The sequence below is a fragment of the Salarias fasciatus genome, chromosome 18, assembly GCF_902148845.1.
Source record: "Salarias fasciatus chromosome 18, fSalaFa1.1, whole genome shotgun sequence".
Classification (NCBI taxonomy): Eukaryota; Metazoa; Chordata; class Actinopteri; order Blenniiformes; family Blenniidae; genus Salarias; species Salarias fasciatus.
The window spans coordinates 31,203,212-31,223,097 of NC_043762.1; the positions used below are offsets into that span (position 1 = coordinate 31,203,212).

Sequence of the window (19,886 nt, forward strand, 5' to 3'; positions counted from 1 at the left end):
GTCTCTCTCACAAAGTGAGTTTTGTTAGTTTGAACATTTCATGTTTCATTTCTCCTCTCTGCTGTTGACTCATCTAACACAGCAGCTCGGCTTTTTTTAAAACTTCTGTTGACTTTCCTCACATTATCCAAATTGCATTTGCATCCATCTGTGCAAACAATCCTACCAAAGCCGAATGATGCTTTTTAATGGTGTACTGCTAGAACACACTCAGCAGACAGACTGACGTGACGCTACCATCCACCTGCTGCTTTTACTGAATTCATCCTCAAGAAGAGATGAGCCATGAAAATGGAACTTTCTCTAATCTTTCAGCAAAGCAGCGGCTCAAGCAGCTCAAGATATGAACTCAAAGAAGTACACTCCTCCATCACAAGGTCAGTACCTGGATCAAACTGTGTCCAATGTACCGCCGCAGCGTGAGCACAGTCAGCTGAGCAAGCCAACCGTGGAAAGGCCGCATTACGAGAGCTTGACTGATCAATGATGGGGTCCCAGCCTCTTCAAGACGTCAGTGCTCAGAAATAGTGCACAGCACTGCTGAACATGTTGAAAACTGCTCATGCAAAATGACTCAGTTCAGTTAAACTTCAGTAAGCCAACGTGAGCACACAAGGGGGATGTTCTGAGAAACAAACACACACTAATAAGAAGTCATATACTGGACACACACACACACACACACACACACACACATATTCAACAATCTGTGGTTAAATTCATTAAAACTGAACTTTTACAAAAGTCATTTCAAGACACTTGTAAAGAGAAAAATCCAACAATTCCACATGAGCAAGCACAGGCAGCAGTCAGCTGAACGGAAGAATTCAGGAAGAAACTCCAAGGACCGGACCCAGGGGAGGAGAGAGAGAAGGAGAGAGAGAGAGAGGGGGGGGGGGAGAGAGAGAGAGAGATGGTGATTGAGGAAGTAAAGAAGCAGTGTGGGTCCTATGCCTCTCTTAACCTGCAGAAACTTCACTAGGAAATGAACGGCCGGTTTTAGTCAATTCCGGGCTGGAAGACTCACTGAGAGAAAGAAACTCATTACAGTAACTTTGACCAGAGGTTTGAATGAACAAAATAAATGAAATAAACAATGCTGAAATAATGAAGTGAATCTGTTATTAACAGTAATGTAGTAGGACTGTCAGATGTGTTGACATGACTGTATAATGAACAGATGTAATGTGTTCAGTCAGTTGTGATGTGCATTTTGTGATTGTTGATATGAGTTTGCGTTGAGGCCTGTGGTCATTATTTTGTATTACACAGTGGGGCAAAAATGATTTATTCAGCCACCGATTATGCAAATTCTCCCTCATAAAATAATGACAGGTCTGTCATTTTGATCATAGTTGCACTTCAACTGTGAGAAACAGAATGTGGAAAACAATCCTGGAAGTCACACTGTAGAATGTTTTAAAGGCCTGTTTGTTAAATATGGTGGATAATAAGTATTTGGTCAATAATAAAAGTTGTTGACTTTGTAGTATAATCTTTGTCAGCAATCACAGGTCAAAGGTTAACTGTAGGTCTTCAGCAGGTTTCACCCGCTGTAGAAATGATTTCGGCCCATGCATGTAGACCTCTAGAGCATATCTATGGTATGTTTTGGGGCTGTCGCCGGGCAACGCCGACATTCAACTCCCTCCATAGATTTTCTATCGAGTTGAGGTCTGGAGACCGGCTTAGACCACTCCAGGGTCCAGGTCCGGAGATTTGATTTTTTTGCCTCACCAGCCTGGTGCAGGTCTACAGTTGGTTCCTGGTGTTGTTGGACAGCCTGGTGCAGGTCTGCAGTTGGTTCCTGGTGTTGTTGGACAGCCTGGTGCAGGTCTACAGTTGGTTCCTGGTGTTGTTGGACAGCCTGGTGCAGGTCTACAGTTGGTTCCTGGTGTTGTTGGACAGCCTGGTGCAGGTCTACAGTTGGTTCCTGATGTTGTTGGACAGCCTGGTGCAGGTCTGCAGTTGGTTCCTGGTGTTGTTGGACAGCCTGGTGCAGGTCTACAGTTGGTTCCTGGTGTTGTTGGACAGCCTGGTGCAGGTCTGCAGTTGGTTCCTGGTGTTGTTGGACAGCCTGGTGCAGGTCTACAGTTGGTTCCTGGTGTTGTTGGACAGCCTGGTGCAGGTCTGCAGTTGGTTCCTGGTGTTGTTGGACAGCCTGGTGCAGGTCTACAGTTGGTTCCTGGTGTTGTTGGACAGCCTGGTGCAGGTCTGCAGTTGGTTCCTGGTGTTGTTGGACAGCCTGGTGCAGGTCTACAGTTGGTTCCTGGTGTTGTTGGACAGCCTGGTGCAGGTCTACAGTTGGTTCCTGGTGTTGTTGGACAGCCTGGTGCAGGTCTGCAGTTGGTTCCTGGTGTTGTTGGACAGCCTGGTGCAGGTCTGCAGTTGGTTCCTGGTGTTGTTGGACAGCCTGGTGCAGGTCTGCAGTTGGTTCCTGGTGTTGTTGGACAGCCTGGTGCAGGTCTACAGTTGGTTCCTGGTGTTGTTGGACAGCCTGGTGCAGGTCTGCAGTTGGTTCCTGGTGTTGTTGGACAGCCTGGTGCAGGTCTACAGTTGGTTCCTGGTGTTGTTGGACAGCCTGGTGCAGGTCTACAGTTGGTTCCTGGTGTTGTTGGACAGCCTGGTGCAGGTCTGCAGTTGGTTCCTGGTGTTGTTGGACAGCCTGGTGCAGGTCTGCAGTTGGTTCCTGGTGTTGTTGGACAGCCTGGTGCAGGTCTGCAGTTGGTTCCTGGTGTTGTTGGACAGCCTGGTGCAGGTCTTCAGTTGGTTCCTGGTGTTGTTGGACAGCCTGGTGCAGGTCTTCAGTTGGTTCCTGGTGTTGTTGGACAGCCTGGTGCAGGTCTTCAGTTGGTTCCTGGTGTTGTTGGACAGCCTGGTGCAGGTCTACAGTTGGTTCCTGGTGTTGTTGGACAGCCTGGTGCAGGTCTACAGTTGGTTCCTGGTGTTGTTGGACAGCCTGGTGCAGGTCTACAGTTGGTTCCTGGTGTTGTTGGACAGCCTGGTGCAGGTCTTCAGTTGGTTCCTGGTGTTGTTGGACAGCCTGGTGCAGGTCTACAGTTGGTTCCTGGTGTTGTTGGACAGCCTGGTGCAGGTCTGCAGTTGGTTCCTGGTGTTGTTGGACAGCCTGGTGCAGGTCTGCAGTTGGTTCCTGGTGCAGTTTGGAGTCTGACTGCTTGAGGCTGTGGACAGGTGTGTTTTCTACAGATAACCAGTTCAAACAGGAACAATTAATGCAGGTGATGAGTAGACGACAAAAGAGCTTCTTAAAGAAGAACTACAGCTCTGTGAGAGCCACAGATCTTGCTTATTTGCAGGTGACCAAATACTTATTTTCCACCACAATTTACAAATAAATTCTTTAAAAATCCTTCAATGTGATTTCCTGGATTTTTTTTTCTGTCACAGTTGAAGTGTAGCTATGATGAAGATTGCTGACCTCTGCCATCATTTTAAGTGGGAGAACCTGATCAATCGGTGGCTGAATAAATAATTTTTTGCCCAAGTGTATATAACATTATATTCCATAATAATTGCATTGATGACTGGAGAGCTAACGTGAGATACTGTGCTTCTGTTTGAACAGCCAATCAGCAGGTGAAGAAGAAACCGGTAAGTGGAGAGACATTCACAAAGACACACCCTTACTGCTGATGAAGTACTACACTTGACTTATATCATCTGTTCAACCAATCATCTGCTGCACACATTCATTGCACCTCATTATGCTCCAAAGTGGCATTCCAAGAGGAGGCGGAGCCAGCAGGCGTGTTCGCCAGACTACAGACCTGCCGTTAGAACATAATGCCATCACATTTTCAGCAGTGTCTGTTTGTCACGGTGCGAGGCGGAAGGACCCAGGCGCAGGCAGCAGGCAGAGTACAAAAAGGGTCTTTTATTTCCAAAAGGAACTCAGGAGGTCAGGAAACCAGGAACTTGGGAAACTCAAAAAACACAGCAGGTGCAGGCCAGGACACGCAAACACACAGACAGACCCACAAGGAGCCGACAAGACACACCAGGACATCGGGGCTTAATAAAGGGGGCAGGACAGGTGCAGCACATCAGGGAGTTAACGAGACAGACCAGGCAGGAGAACATGAGGGCAGACAAACACAGAACAGGACCCCAGCACCTCCACGAGGTCGCAGGGGCACAGGGCGTGACACTGTTGGTTTTGTTTTGGTCATATTTGGATACTTTGATGCTATAAACCAACATCTAGACTCCTCAACACAAACAATCCTTGAATGATCTTTTCTGAAAAGCTGGCTGGTTGCTTGGGTGCTGCCACTGCCTACTGACAGACAAACAACAAGAAAGAAAAAAAAACCTGAAGACTTCATGTACTTCATGAGCCATGAGCAACCTGTGGCTCTACTGCCCCTCTGAACGGACGCAATGAAGCTTCCACCCTATTATGTGGAAATAGCCATATCTATATTATTTTTATTTGACATTTCAAACAGCTTCAGAACTGCTTTAAAAGGGTTAAAGGTTCATTTCAAGGTAAATTCCCCCAATAAAGGTTCATGTATATCAACATGACAGAACATTCACAGAACCAGACACATGAGCTGCCTGGAGTTTGTCCATAAAGCTCTGACTCCACAGTGTTAATGGCTCATATTTATAAGAGTCTCCCTGAAAATGGCGGTTGTACTGAATGTAAGCAGGTTTTTCTGTTTGTCAGCTGTCAGCTGCAGACTTATCTGGACTCAAATAATTTAACAGAAAAATTCCAATCTGGTTTTAAATCACATCATAGCACTGAAACTGCACTTTTAAAAATTCTAAATGACCTGCTTTTAGTAACTGATTCTGGCCAGCCTGCAGCCCTGGTGCTTTTAGATCTCACCGCAGCCTTTGACACTGTGGACCAGGAGATCTTATTAGATCGTATGCAATCCTGTGTTGGAATGAAAGGCACAGTCCTGAAATGGTTTAGATCCTACCTCACCGGAAGGCACTTCTCAGTGAGCCTCTGCTCATTTTCGTCAGCTAAAGCCCCCTTAACATGTGGAGTCCCCCAGGGCTCTGTCCTTGGCCCCACTCTATTTTCTATCTATATGTTGCCTCTTGGCTCAATTTTTCGCAAATACCAGCTTTCTTTTCATTGTTTTGCTGACGATGTACAAATATATCTACCATTGCAGGCTGAAAATGCACGTTCATCTTTACAGCAGTGCCTCCAGGAGGTAAAGGATTGGCTGAATTTGAACTTTTTAAGTTTAAATGAAAACAAAACCGAAATGATTCTCTTTGGTAAACCTGGGCCTTCTACTGATTGTGGATTTTCCTGCAGCCCTCTTGTAAAAAACCTAGGAGTTAGTTTTGACAGCTCACTCAGCTTGGAAAAACAGATCAGCTCGCTCAGTGATTAAAACAAGCTTTTTCCAGCTACGTCTGATATCTAAAGTTAAATCTTACTTGCCTTCCGACCAGTTAGAAAGACTAATCCAGGTGTTTATCACATCACGTTTGGATTATTGTAACTCGCTGTACATTGGTCTGGCTGCTTGCTCTCTGCGTCGGTTACAGCTGGTCCAGAACGCAGCTGCCCGCCTCCTGTCAGGGCGAGGCGTGTTGATCATATCACTCCTGTGCTGCAGTCTCTTCATTGGCTCCCTGTCTGTTTCAGAGTTCAGTTTAAAATCTTGCTGCTTGTTTTTAAATCTTTAAATGGCCTAGCGCCCTCGTATTTGACAGAAATGTTATCTTTGTATACACCTGCCAGAGCTCTGAGGTCATGTGACCAGCGACTCCTAGTATGCCCTCGCTCCAGGTGTAAGAGCAGAGGTGACAGAGCCTTTGCAGTTGCGGGACCACAGCTTTGGAACCGTCTCCCTCTGAACATCAGGTCTGCCCCCTCGATTGAAACTTTTAAATCACAGCTTAAAACCCATCTTTTCACATTGGCCTTCAACACAACCTGAACCAGACAGTGTGCCTTATATTTATTTTTATTTATTTATTTATTTCTTTTTAAATAGTTTTTTCTTTTCCTTTCTTTCCTTCTTGTATGTTATATTTTAATGCTTTTTTAAAATGTGTGCAGCACTTTGGGCAGTGGCTACTGTGTTTTAAATGTGCTATATAAATACATTTGACCTTTGACCTTTGACCTTTGTTTCTGCTTGGTGATGGCTGCAGGGTGAGCAGGTGGCCATGTATGATGTGGTGCCAACAATGCGTCCTGTGGTTCTGATGGGACCTTCACTGAAGGGCTTGGAGGTGAGGCAGACTTCCTTTGACAACAGATGTTGAGGTTTCGCGCTATCCTTCAGGCTTATGTCAGGCTCTGAAATTTTATATTTCTCTTTTTTTATTGCCAGGTTACAGATATGATGCAAAAAGCACTATTCGACTTTTTAAAACATCGATTTGAAGGCAGGTAAGTTCTGTCACACATATTTTCTGTAGGTATTTCTTCCTTCTTCTCTGTCTCTATCTGGTTGTTTTTGGTGTTTTTGGCCAGCTATTAGATGTTATTTAGTCTGTTTATTAGGGTTAGCTAACAGAACGATGACAGTACTGACATATGAAGTGTCTTTGCTCATAGGTGGCTCATACCTGCCCTTAACAGGTCAAGCAGCTCAGCAAATTTATTTTTATTATTATTATTGTTGTTGTTGTTATTATTATCTGAAAGAGTTGTATAGTTGTATAGTGTAAGTTATATCTTACGTTTAACTTTGATAGAAAATTAATATTCGCATTAAAATTAATCTGATGTCTTCAAATCTCACTAAGAGTGAACATTTAACATTGAGAAAACCTGATTTTTTTTTAATTTCCTGATATATAACAATATGTGATATGAAAAACACTGATATGAAGAAATGATTGTGAATGGACTGTTTTTCAGCTCTACTGCTTATGTTGCACAGGTAGAAAAAAAAGCAAGATCAAATCTTTCTTTCTGTTAATGACTACTACACTGTCTAATAATAATAGTAAAATCAATAATAGTGATAATGTAATGAAGAAGCATTATTACAATCTCGAGCATATAACCATTTGGATAATTTTGCCTTTTACCCAGAATCACGATCACCCGGGTGACAGCAGACATCTCTCTGGCTAAACGCTCCATTCTCAACAACCCTGGGAAAAAGGCCTTAATGGACCGCTCCAACACTCGCTCCAATTTAGGTGCTTTTATTTCAGTTGTATGATGACAATTTCTTTGTACTTTGGAAGTCATCATTTACTTTTCCCATAATTTACACCAGCTTTGACAGGATGCATTTTTTACAACCAGTGTAAGACGCAATCAATTAAAATTTTTACATGATTAAAGTTCACAGTTCGAGTTATTCATACATATTTGCATTTGGATTTAGTATTTAAAATTCTATAATTTTGAACTTCATTTGTGGCAGAATAGAATGAGATTTACTTGTCTTTATCTTTCTTTCTCTGCTATCTCCTCCCAGATACTGCTGGTATGTATGACTGAAATCTTTCTCTTTTGTTCCCTTCATTTCCTCATTCCTGCACCTGCCTCTGTTCCCATGTTTGAATTTAAGATTTAAAATAGCAGCAGCTCTCGCAACAATGCAACGAGAAAATAAACTGCAAATGACAAATATTAAATATTAAAAGACTATACACAGTCCAATATGAAAGGGGAGGGAGGTTAAAGATAGGTGAAAGAAAGAGTTCCCACAGGGAGAACTGGCTGCCGGCCCAGCGTTCATAGCGACGTCGCTTTTTGATCCTTGGATGTCGACTCTTCCTCTCATTGTGAAGCAGAATTCACCAAGCGGTGGATTGTTCTCCACTAATGGGGAACGTGAGCTGGTCAGACCGTGGTGAGACAGGTTAGTTTTACCCTGCTGATGATGTGTTGCTGCAGTAGTAATTGAGTTGACTTATTGCACCTTGTATTGGAAGGATTCATGCAAAGTGAAAATTGAGGATGGTCAGCTGTTCAAGGTCTGGTTATGCTGAGCAGCATTCAGGTCAACAACAGCGCTTGGGTAAAAACTGTTCTTGTCAATAATTGACCTAAAACACCTTCCTGAGAGTAAGAGTTCAAAAAGATGGTGACCATGGTGTGAGAAGTCCCTGATGAGACGGGACAGGACATCTGGTCTGTCTCTGGTTGATCTCCTCCAGAGATGGAACAGGGTCAGTCTCTGGGCAGTGTTCATGAGCCTCTGGAGCTGGAGAAGCACAGCGCTGACTCCACCCAGCAGCAGCAGAAGGACACCAAGACTGTTCTTTTGGAGAATCCTCAGGGAGTCTCTGCTGTGCCATCTTCAGGACTGACCTGGACTTTGCAGTCCAGGTCAGGTCCTCACTGATGTAGGTGCCCAGGAACCTGAAATCTGGCACCATCTCCACCCTGCCCCCTTTTATTGTTATGGGCTGAATGTCCAGTTTACACCACCTGAAGTCGATAATCACTTTCTTCAACTTGAAAGTGTTCTAGATGAGGCTGTGACAAGACTGGAGTCGCTGCTCATAGCTTCACCTGATAAGCAGTCTCATCTGCTCCTGAGACGAGCCCCACACTGTGGTGTCGTCCCAAAACAGATTTTTTTTTTTAATGAAGCATGACATTGTGTCATTGATGGTGCTTAGCTGACTATTGCTGATCCATGTGGCGCACTGATCAGTAGGTGATCCCCAAACTTTTTAAAAATCAAAATGTAATAAAGCAGATGTTTTCATTGGATGGTTGTGATTTGTAAGCAGGGTTTGAGCTGTAAACACCTTTTCCTGTTTGCTTTTGCAGCTCAGATCCAGGGGGAGGTGGAGCGTATCTTTGAACTGGCCCGCAGCCTGCAGCTGGTGGTTTTAGATGCAGACACAGTCAACCACCCTCTACAGGTGTCCAAGACCTCCCTGGCTCCGATCCTCGTCTATGTCAAAATCTCCTCGCCAAAGGTAGGCTTCATCATAGAAAGCAGCGTTTCACAATGAAGTACATAATACCAAAACTGAGTGAAGGTCTGGTCCCGAAGAAACACGAACGCTGAGGTCTGAAACCCATGAAACACCAAGACTGAGGTCTGGTCCTTACAAAGCACCAAAACTGAGGTCTAAAAATATTTAAATTTCATTTTATCCACTTGAGCCTCACACATCACCCTGAAATCTACACCTGACAGAAGGCTGGATCCAGAGGATAATGACCTTTGAACTCTGATTTTGGTGCCACTCTTAAAGGGGCTGTATCCTGCTTTTTTAGCTAGTCCAAACCCTAGAAATGGCATTAACATGGTAATAGTTTATGTTTGGCGCAAAGGAAAAGTCATTTTGTGAGAAATAAAAGATTTTCTGGGGCTAATTCTGAAACCCGGAAGAGAAAACGCTCCGTTTCACTGAAAACCCCGCCTCTCCCCCTGTGGACTTTGACTGACAGCTACTTCAACCAATCAGCGCTTCAAAACAAATACGCTAGCTAGCTTTAGCTCTTTAGCTCTAGCTTCTCTACACACAAAAACACGCGAAAACGTCTTTTCCTGTTAGAAACTCACCAAGCGCAGACCCTTCAGACCCTTCAGACCCTTCAGACCCTCCAGACCCTTCAGACCCTCCAGACCCTTCAGACCCTTCAGACTCTTGCTCTTGCTTGATTGTTGCTTTCAGACGATGGTCAAAGTTTATCTCCGTAATCGGAGTTAGAAAAAAGCGGCAACGCTGATTGCTGAGGGCCTGCGGGAGGGGGGCTCAGGGGAGCCATCTTCTCCGTGAGACGTGAACGTGGGAAAACAGAGTGTTTTCACGGTGTGGGAGGGGCTGCCTCTCTGAGCAGCAGAAACACCAGGAAAGCTCGAACACACAGGCACGAAGGAAAAAAACGCTTTGGGGTGTTTTTGGTGAGAACATGACTATACGAGGGGGTACCGGAAAGTTCCCGGACTGTGTTTATAATTTTAAAACAAGAATGATTTCAGACTTGTGGCCATTATATGTCGCTATAGCATAGCCTTGAGGATAACTGTGAAAAATTTCACCTCCCAAAGACACACAGGCAGCTCACAGCCAGTGTTTATGTTACTACAGTCCCTCCCCTCCTTTGAAAAATCCCAGAATGCTCCGGCGCCTCTGAACCAGGAGCAGAACCAGGCTGGGTGGACATGTCCAGGAGCTGAAAGGCAGCTGGAGGACGATGGAGGCTGTCTGGAAGATCCTCCCTGCTGCGGCGCTCCGGGAGGCGGTCAGGCTGAAGCGGCGGCGCTGTGGGAGAGGGGGGACTGTTTTACCCACAGGGCTCTGGTGAGAAACGGCATGGCCCTGCTGCTCCGTCCGCCGTATCCCCTCCATTCAGCCCCGTGAGACTTCTGTCTCTTCAAAAGAATGAACACGGAACTGAAGGGGCGGAGCTTTGATGACGTGGAGAGGTGAAAAAAAATCGAAGGACGCTCTTAAAGGGACCATTACGCAGCAGCATGGTGACTGTTCTGAGCAGTGGAAATCCCGGCTGCAGCGCTGGATTCAAGCCGAAGGAGAGGACTGTGAAGGTGACAGTTTTGATTAAATGTGAAAATAAAAAAATAAAAAGTTATAACCACAGTCTGGTTTCTTTCCAGTACCCCCTGGTATAACAAGGTTAAAACATACAAAAAGTGAATTTTGCATGATACAGCCCCTTAGGGCCGGACGGTTAACCGACACCTCATCGAAATTGAGGTTTTAACTGCTGCGGTAACCGAACCGCACAGGGCTGAGGTTTTTTTCGAGGCATTTGAGTGACAGACCTGTCCGCCAATCAAAACGTTCCAGTCTCGCGTTCCGGGCCACCGGCCAATCAGAAATGACAATAGGAAGCAAATATGTCTGCACTGCACTGCTGCAGCTAACTAGTGTCAGGTTGCTAACAACAAACCCTGCAGTGTGCTCTGCGGTGTCGTGAGGAGCAACAAGTCTTCAGTGTGACTCGATCACGGTGTGAAAATGACTGAGATGACAGCAGGAGAGGGGCGGAGCCGCTGGTGTCAGAAGGAACTGGAGCTCAGCTGTTTGGACTCTGGTTTGAAAAGAACCACGTGGAGCCAGGTGTAGATGGTGTCGCCGTGCAGCAGCCAGATCCAGAGGAAACACGTCTAATTTGTACCAACACCTGAAGACTCACCGCTACACATTACAGAAACACAGACAAGTCGTAGGTTATTCTCTCTCTCACCTGATCGCCCCACAGCTCAGCCTTCATCCAGCATGTGATGCTCTCTCTCTCTCCATGAAAACATGAAGCTGCAGCCCAAGAATGAGAGGGACGATCATGACCCAGAGTAGGGTTACTAAACTGACTGTGATCTAACAATATTACAGCAATAAGGATTTAATTTTTTTTTTTTTACCCTCATCTTTAGAGGCTGGCGAGTTGTTTTTTTTTTTTTGTGTGAGCTGAAGTTGGTTTCACAGTGGTGCCTATTTGCGGTTCTGGTTTTCAATTTCCATTTATTTCACGTTGAAAACTGTTGTCTAAGTAATTTTCTGTGAAACATGCAAGCAAGACCAGTATTGAATTACAATTTCGACAACATTGGGTTTTTATTATTTTGTTATTTCATTAAAACAATGCACTTTTTTTTCAAACGTGATGCAGACACGGACGGTGGCGTCTCGCTGCCGCTGCCTGAAGCTTTGTCAGGTTAGTTTACATTAGGTTATTTTATGTGTCAATTTGAGCAAGACCATGTAAAAGTAACAGGAATTTTTTTTTACCATAATTTTACCTGTTTTCTGCATTTGAAAGAATAAAATGTGAAAATCGCAAATCGAATTGCAATCGCATTATTGGTCAGAAAAATCGCAATTAGGTTTTTTGTCAAAATCGTGTAGACCTACAGCCCCTTTAAAGCTTTCTGTGAGCTTGTGTATTTCCTCCCTCAGTAGAGAAACAGCTGACATGTCCAGATAAACCTCACTTCACCTTTATAGCTGGGATCACATGCTGAACTCTGAGCTGAATAAAGGGTCGAGAAGAGATCAGTTATGAACAAAGTTGGAGTTGATTCAAATATAACATTATTCTTTTTGGCTAAATGCCTTAATCTTGTGTGTACTGACCTGATATAGAATGAAAACACAATCCAAAATCAGTATGCAAGCTTGTAATTGAGTCTAAAATATCAGCTGACTGTGATTCTTCTGTTTCTTCTACTTCTTACTCCAAACACACTGTGTAGGTGTTGACAAGGCTGATCAAGACGAGAGGGAAGTCTCAGACCAAACATCTCAATGTTCAACTGGTGGCAGCAGACAAACTTGCCCAGTGTCCTCCGGTAAGTACCTCCTAGTGGCTGTTGTGAATTATTGTCATTAAACATGTGCAACAGAATTTTAAAAAAATGAAAAGACAACTTGTGGCGTAAGATACAACTACAGGGATAAGAGAAAAGATATCAAATCTATAGATATGAATGCAATTTATACACTCACCAGCCATTTTATTAGGCACACCTGTCCAACTGCTCGTTAATGCAAATTTCACATCAGCCAATCACATGGCACCAACTCAGTGCATTCAGACATGGTGCAGACGACCTGCTGCAGTTCAAACCGAGCATCAGAACGGGGGAGAAAGGTGATTTCAGTGACTTTCAACGTGGCATGGTTGTTGGTCTGAGTGTTTCAGAAACTACTGATCTACTGGGATTTTCACGCACAACCATCTCTAGGGTTTACAGAGAACGGTCCGGAACAGAGAAAATATCCAATGTGCAGCAGTTCTGTGGCCGAAAATGTCTTGTTGTGTTTTAATTTGTTTGTGCTGTTTTGTCTTTTCACCGTTTTTTGTTTGTTTCTATTCTCTGCACTTGTGTGAAGCACTTTGGCACGGCTAAGCCGCTTGTAAATGTGCTATATAAATAAACTTTTACTTACTTACTTACTTACTTGTTGATGCCAGAGGTCAGAGGAGACTGGCCAGACTGGTTGGAGCCGATAGAAAGGCAACAGTAACTCAAAGAACCACTCGTAACAACCAAGGTCTGCAGAAGAGCATCTCTGAACGCAGAACATGTCAAACCTGGAGGCAGACGGGCTCCAGCAGCAGAACCCCACACTGGGTTCCACTCCCGTCAGCTGAGACCAGGAACCTGAGGCTACAGTTCACACAGGCTCACTGAAAGTGGACGATACAAGATTGGAAGAATGTTGCCTGGTCTGATGAGTCTGGATTTCTCCGGGACATTCGGATGGTCGGGTCAGAATTTGGCGTCATGATCCATCCTGCCTGGTATCAGCGGTTCAGGCTGGTGCTGGTGGTGCAATGGTGTGGGGGGTATTTTCCTGGAACTCTTTGGGCCCCTTAGTACCAACTGAGCATGGTTGCAACGCCACAGCCTGCCTGAGTCTTGCTGCTGACCATGTCCGTCCCTTTATGACCACAGTGGACCGTCTTCTGACAGCTGCTTCCAGCAGGAGAACGCACCGTCATAAAGCTCCAATCATCTCAGACTGGATTCTGGAACAGGACCATGAGTTCACTGGACTCCAACAGCTTCCAGTCACCAGATCTCCATCCAATAGACCTCTGGGATGTGGAGGAACGGGAGATCGGCATCATGAATGTGCAGCAACTGCATCATGCTCTCATGTCAATATGGACCAAAGTCTCTGAGGAATGTTTCCAGCACCTTGTTGAATCTATATGAGGTCCAACCTGGTACTAGCAAGGTGTACCTAATAAAGTGGCCAGTGAGTGTATAGTAAAAGACAATCAAGTATAATCAAAAGCAGCAAAGGAAAGGTAGATATACACATAAGCATTGATGACATTGACTGAACACTGAGGATATATGATCAGTACTTATCTTGATTCAGGGTATTGAGCTGTTACATGTTCAGCACCCATAGTTTCCAGTTCGCATACAGGGCCAATAGGTCAGTGAAGATGCAATAAATCTGGCTCTTCACAAGATCCTTCACCATCTTAAGACCTACACCCGTGATGTTCATTGACTTTAGCTCCGCCTTTAATACCATTGACCCGGTCAATCTATTCAATAAACGTATGGACATGGACACTGACATTTCGTTATGCCTCCGGATCAGAGGCTTCCTCTCAGAAAGGACACAGAGAGTCGGGATGGGCGGCCTCTTATCCCGACCTCTGACCCTCAGCACTGGGGCCCCTCAGGGTTGTGTCCTATCGCCCTGGTTATTCTCCCTCTACACAAACACACTCACATCCTCACACAGCTCAGTATCCATCCTCCAATATGCAGACGACACCACAATAATTGGACTTATCTCTGACAATAATGAGAAACACCGTGGCGAGCAGGTCACCCAGGCTCCCTGGTGTCAGACTGAACCTTCAGCTCAACGCATCGAAAACAAGAGAACTGATCGTTGATTTTTCACGCTCACCTGCTCTCAAAGCACCATCTCCATCAGCTGACCTTATAGACATTACCCACTCATTTAAATTCCTTGGGACACACATCAATAACTCACTCAAATTTAAGCAGCACTCAGACGAAATTTACAAAAAAGCCAATAAAAGACTATTTTTTGTTAGACAACTCAAGAAATTCAAAGTCAGACACAACATCCAGCTCATTCAGTTTTAAACAGCCATCATTGAAAGTATTCTCACCTCTTCTATAACAGTCTGGTATGGAAATTTGGACAGTCACACAATCACACAGAACTCCAGCGCATAATCAATAAATCCTCCAAAACCACTGGCCACACTCTCCCATCCAGAGACACACCGTACCCAAGACGCATCGCACAGCGTGCAAGGAAAACCCCCTCAGACCACACACACCCTGCTCACCACCTGTTCACACTTATGCCCTCTGGGAGGCGCTGCAGCTCTCTGACAACTAAATCAGTCAGATTTAAAAACAGTTTTTTTCCAATAGCTATACTGACTTTAAACCAGTCATTGCCTTGATGTAAACTGCTGTATAATCATTTATGTCTATTGACTGTAACGTCTGTTTGTGACACTGTAACTGACCCTGTGAGACGTCAGCATTAAGTGCTGTACTGGAAACAAATTCCACCAACTTTGTTGGGTGGCCATTAATAAATGATTCTGATTCTGATTCTGATTCTGATAATGCATTTGGGTAAAAGTTGGTGAATCTGGTACTGTGGACTTGGATAGATCTGATGCTGTGTGTCTTGTAGGCCTGGATAGAACAGGTGCTCTCCTAAAAGTGAGAAAAAAATATCTGAATCCTGCAAATATTTTATAAAATGAAATTTTGTAAAATGAAATACTTTGTTAAATGAAAACTTCCATCTTTAACATTCTCTTACATCTTCATTGACACATCTCAACATCCACTCGGACCCTGGCAGCCTGTTTTGACCCTGAGTTAAAGGTCACTGTGGGGTTTGTTTCTAATTGCTGGATATTCGCTTCTCCCCCGGTGTTCTTCTAGGAGATGTTTGATGTCATCTTAGATGAGAACCAGCTGACAGATGCCTGTGAGCACATTGCTGATTACCTGGAGTCGTACTGGAGAGCCACCCATCCTCCAGAGATGGAGCCTGCCAACGCTGTGGTGGCACAGCTGGCGGAAAACACCATGCCCACCAGTCCCTCCGTCGTACCGGTACATGAAGCCCACAGACCTCTGCAGCCCCTTCTCACCTCATCTCATATCTCATGTCTTCTCATTTCATCCTATGTGTTGACTGTCAAGAGTTAAGGATTTGGTTTTGTTTCTTGAGGATTTACTGCACTATTGTTTCCTTCCATAATGCCATCTAACATTTTCACTTCATGTGTTCTCATTGTTCTCCATTGGAAAGTTGAAGAAATGAACTAGGCCCACCTCTGGTGAGTGACACACATATCATATCAATCATATAATGGAGTGGGCGAACACACACACACACACACACACACATATATATATATATATATACACACACATATGAGGGATGAGCGAGTACACCACTATCTGTATGCGTATCTGTACTCATATCTGTGGGCGTGGTTTAACTGGAAATGGGGTGGGGCAGAAGTTGGTACACAACACTATTTTAAGTCTGAAATTGATATGGATTGTTCAGAAGTTGCTATATTCATTGTTTGAAAACTATTTACAGAACAGTCTCAATTATACAATGCACAAGTTTGTTTTTTTTTAATTTTAGTCATGAATATTTTTACAGTTATATAAATGATCATTTATTTACACAACAGCCTCAGAAATAAGATTTGGAATATTTTTGGTCCCAGTCGTAAAGGAACTATTTACATACGTTTTTTTTAATTAATGCATGGAGGAAGAGATTATGATCAAGCCATGCAAGAGTTGTCATAGTTGTCAAAGTCAAAGTTATTTTTTTAAATGTAATTTTATGACTGAGTCACTCTATAACTCTATGTTGTTCGGACTCCAGCCTAAACTTAAAAACCCCCAAAAAATCCCCGAGCGTGCACAGTCATGCAACGTTTCAACCTTTAACGGTCCTCCTCAGGCACAATCATGTCAAAATGAAATAAAATACTAAATTTGAAATTTACCAGCACCGAATGGCTTCTCTCATGAGGATCCTGTCGTCTCTGTCAAGCGCGAAGCAGAATAAATGCATCGCACACCTCCATTATCACCGATTTCCCTAGTTTTTGATGAAGATGATGATTTAGATGAGGATTTCCCATCAGCACGGGTATGAATAATGACGGACAATGCTCGGGCTACACTCGGATTCGGCAAAAATGCATTATCTGTAACGAGTAGGCTACTTGTTTAAAATGAGTATTCGGCTCACCCCTACTATATACAACATAAATCTAAAATACAACAGGGACTACTCGTACTCGTTTATACAATATATGTGAGTGTGTGTGTTCTCGCCCTTCCTTGGCGGTTTGTCCCACATGCTCGGGTCCTATATCAGAGCCTGGGAGCTTGGCCGGGAGCTATGTAATGTAAATTCGCCCATCAGAGGCTCAAGTTCTGGGGCCTCATTTATCAATCTGTGCATAGAACAGGTTTTAAGTCCTTTCGTCTAAATGAAATGAAATTTACAATGCGTCTACACACTAAAAAATCCATAACTATTAAGCGTGTAGACACCTGTTGTGGTACGCCAGTAAAAGACGACCTTTTCTCAAGCTGAAACATTTGTCAGCAGGTTGAAAAATACCAGAAAACACTCTTGGTACATTGAATATTGGGAAAACCAACAAAAGGAGAGATTCTGCCTGATAAAGTAACCACCACAGTTAATGCTCAGAGGAGAGATGGCCAGAGCAAAGAAAGATGGTTTGACTTTGAAGGGGCTGTATCCTGCTTTTTTAGCTAATCCAAACCCTAGCATAGGCATTAACATGGTAATAGTTTATTTTTGGCGCAAAGGAAAAGTCATTTTGTGTGAAATAAAAGACTTTCTGGGGCTAATTCTGAAACCTGGAAGAGAAAATGCTCTGTTTGACTGAAAATCCCACCTCTCCCTATCTTTTCCTGTGAGAAACTCACCAAGCGCAGACCCCTCAGACTCCTGCTCCTGCTTGATTGTAGCTTCCAGACGATGGTTCAAGTTTATCTCCGTGATCAGAGATACGAAAAGAAGCAATGCTGATTGGCTCAGCCTTTTCACGACCGAGGGCCTGCAGGGGAGGGGGAGAGGGGCGGGTTCAGGGGGAGAGGGGCGGGTTCAGGGGGAGAGGGGCGGGGTCAATGGGAGAGGGGTGGGGTCAATGGGAGAGGGGCGGGTTCAGGGGGAGAGGGGCGGGCTCAGGGGGAGAGGGGCGGGGTCAATGGGAGAGGGGCGGGCTCAGGGGAGAGGGGCGGGGTCAATGGGAGAGGGGCGGGCTCAGGGGGAGAGGGGCGGGGTCAATGGGAGAGGGGCGGGCTCAGGGGGAGAGGGGCGGGGTCAATGGGAGAGGGGCGGGCTCAGGGGGAGAGGGGCGGGGTCAATGGGAGAGGGGCGGGCTCAGGGGCGCGCTCTGCTGCTAGAGATGTCACTAGAAGAGACAGACTGTTTTCACGGGTACGGGAGGGGCTGCCTCTCTGAGCAGGAGAAAAACAAGGAAAGCTCAAACACGCACGCATGAAGGAAAAACCCGCTTTGGGGTGTTTTTGATGAATAAATAACTATATAACAAGGTTGAAACATACAAAAGTGAATTCTGCATGATACAGCCCCTTTAAAGTCCATGTCAGAAATCCCAGAGTGGACAGGAGCTGGATGAATGGCTCTGGTTCTTCTGTCTTTGGTTCCACTACAGTTCCAATAAATCACAGCATAAATCCATTAACATTTGTTTTGCCAAAAAAAAAAAAAATATGAAAGAACAAAAAAATCCTAGTAGGAAACTGAATCACAGCTTCCCACATGATGAGGGAGAACTGCGCCACCAGACTAACGTTAGTCATAATAATCTATGATTCTTACAAGGCTTTACTCAGTGTTTCACGGAACTCGCAGAACTCAGGAGAATCCCCGGATGGAAGTATAAATCAATCAACCAGCTCCTTTCCCTCTTGAGAAGCCGCTCTGTGCTCTCAGCAAACTCATCAGCTGAACTTTGAAAACTCTTTTCCTGCAGTACTCATGGTTCCTCAAAACTTCTGTGAGTATTTAACAAACATTTTAGCCAGGTCTCCGCTTCTTTTAGAAACTTTCCCCCCACATACAGAACGTGTGTTCCTATCTCAATGAAATGTTAATTAAGCATTTTTAATTAAAGCAAACGTACGACATATGCTGCATTTTACCCTGCCGTGACTCTCTTTGCTGTTCTGCCTCTAGAGTTTTTCTGAGCCTGGTCAGAGTTGTGCGTACATTTTCACACATTTACAGGTAGAAGTTGATAAATGACACTCTTTGCCTGGAAATGCTCGTACGCACTCAATGGACACTCATTACACACACATTTGTGCGTGTGCATGGTTGATAAATGAGGCCCCTGGTTCTGCAGGCAGGAGTAATGTGTATATGCAGGAAACACACACACTTGCATGTCCACATCACAGTATGATGTGTTTGGAGTTTCTGGAACAGTACTGACTGCACATTTAAACAAGGGGCAAGTAATAGTGAACAGATTCCTGTATACCTGCATGTTGCACGCTGAAGGGGGCTCACCACTTGACACGATGCTTTTTGTTGTAGGATGAGCAGAAAAACTTGAAGTCAGCAGCTGTCAAGAGAAAAAGCTCCCGTGAGGACCATCTGGACAACGAGGCTCCTTCGGCCCCAGCTCAGGAGCCTGAGGAGGGGCACGGAGAGGAGGAGGAACTCCTGAGGGTTGAATCAAAGCGACCTCAGCACGTCCGTCACCATCACCACCACCATCACCGCCGTCAGGATCACCACAACCACGCACAGCAGCACGGCCACGCCCCTGGCGACAGTGACGCACAACCAATCAGGGTTCAGAGGGCTCCCCGGAGGCGCCCGGCCGACGTCGAGGAAGAGGAGGAGGACGGTCGCCACAACCACCGAGGCACCAACTACCACCAGCACCACCAGCACCACCAGCACCACCAGCACCACCGTGGCACGCTGCACCTGGGAGATGACTATGAGCAGGAGCACAACAGACGCAACCAACAGCACCGGCGTCACCAGCACACGCCGTCTCAGACCGACCGCCATCCTGCACACCATCATCCGAGCTACCACCACTACCAAGGCCGAGGCAGGGAGAGGGACAGAGAGAGAGAGAGAGACAGGGACAGGCACAGGGAGAGAGACAGAGACGCTCCACAGTGGCACAGAGACTCTTATATCCACTCATGACTGATGTTTGCACTTGGGATTTTTTGCGGACCATTTTGAAAAATATTGATGGGACGATGTGCAGCAGTATCGTTCTTTCTGTGACATTTTTAACCCTCTGGTCCTGTTTACACCTAACATTAAAATGTGTCTGGGCACATGTGGAGACAAGTCACAGAGACAAGTGTGACCAGGCGCCACTTCCTGAGGTGGTCAGGCAGCAG

General features: G+C 45.1%; 1 protein-coding gene across 1 annotated transcript in view; it reads left to right on the forward strand.

Moving 5' to 3' along the window:
- Positions 1 to 19,683, forward strand: part of cacnb2b (calcium channel, voltage-dependent, beta 2b) — a 57,390-nt gene extending 37,707 nt beyond the window's left edge. The window contains exons 5-14 of the mRNA XM_030116056.1: positions 316 to 377; positions 3,587 to 3,612; positions 6,154 to 6,234; positions 6,336 to 6,394; positions 7,046 to 7,155; positions 7,440 to 7,448; positions 8,747 to 8,898; positions 12,147 to 12,242; positions 15,363 to 15,536; positions 19,054 to 19,683. Of these exons, the coding sequence (XP_029971916.1) occupies positions 316 to 377; positions 3,587 to 3,612; positions 6,154 to 6,234; positions 6,336 to 6,394; positions 7,046 to 7,155; positions 7,440 to 7,448; positions 8,747 to 8,898; positions 12,147 to 12,242; positions 15,363 to 15,536; positions 19,054 to 19,683 (1,399 nt within the window). The remainder of the gene's footprint in view (positions 1 to 315; positions 378 to 3,586; positions 3,613 to 6,153; positions 6,235 to 6,335; positions 6,395 to 7,045; positions 7,156 to 7,439; positions 7,449 to 8,746; positions 8,899 to 12,146; positions 12,243 to 15,362; positions 15,537 to 19,053) is intronic.
- The last annotated feature ends 203 nt before the right edge of the window (positions 19,684 to 19,886 follow it).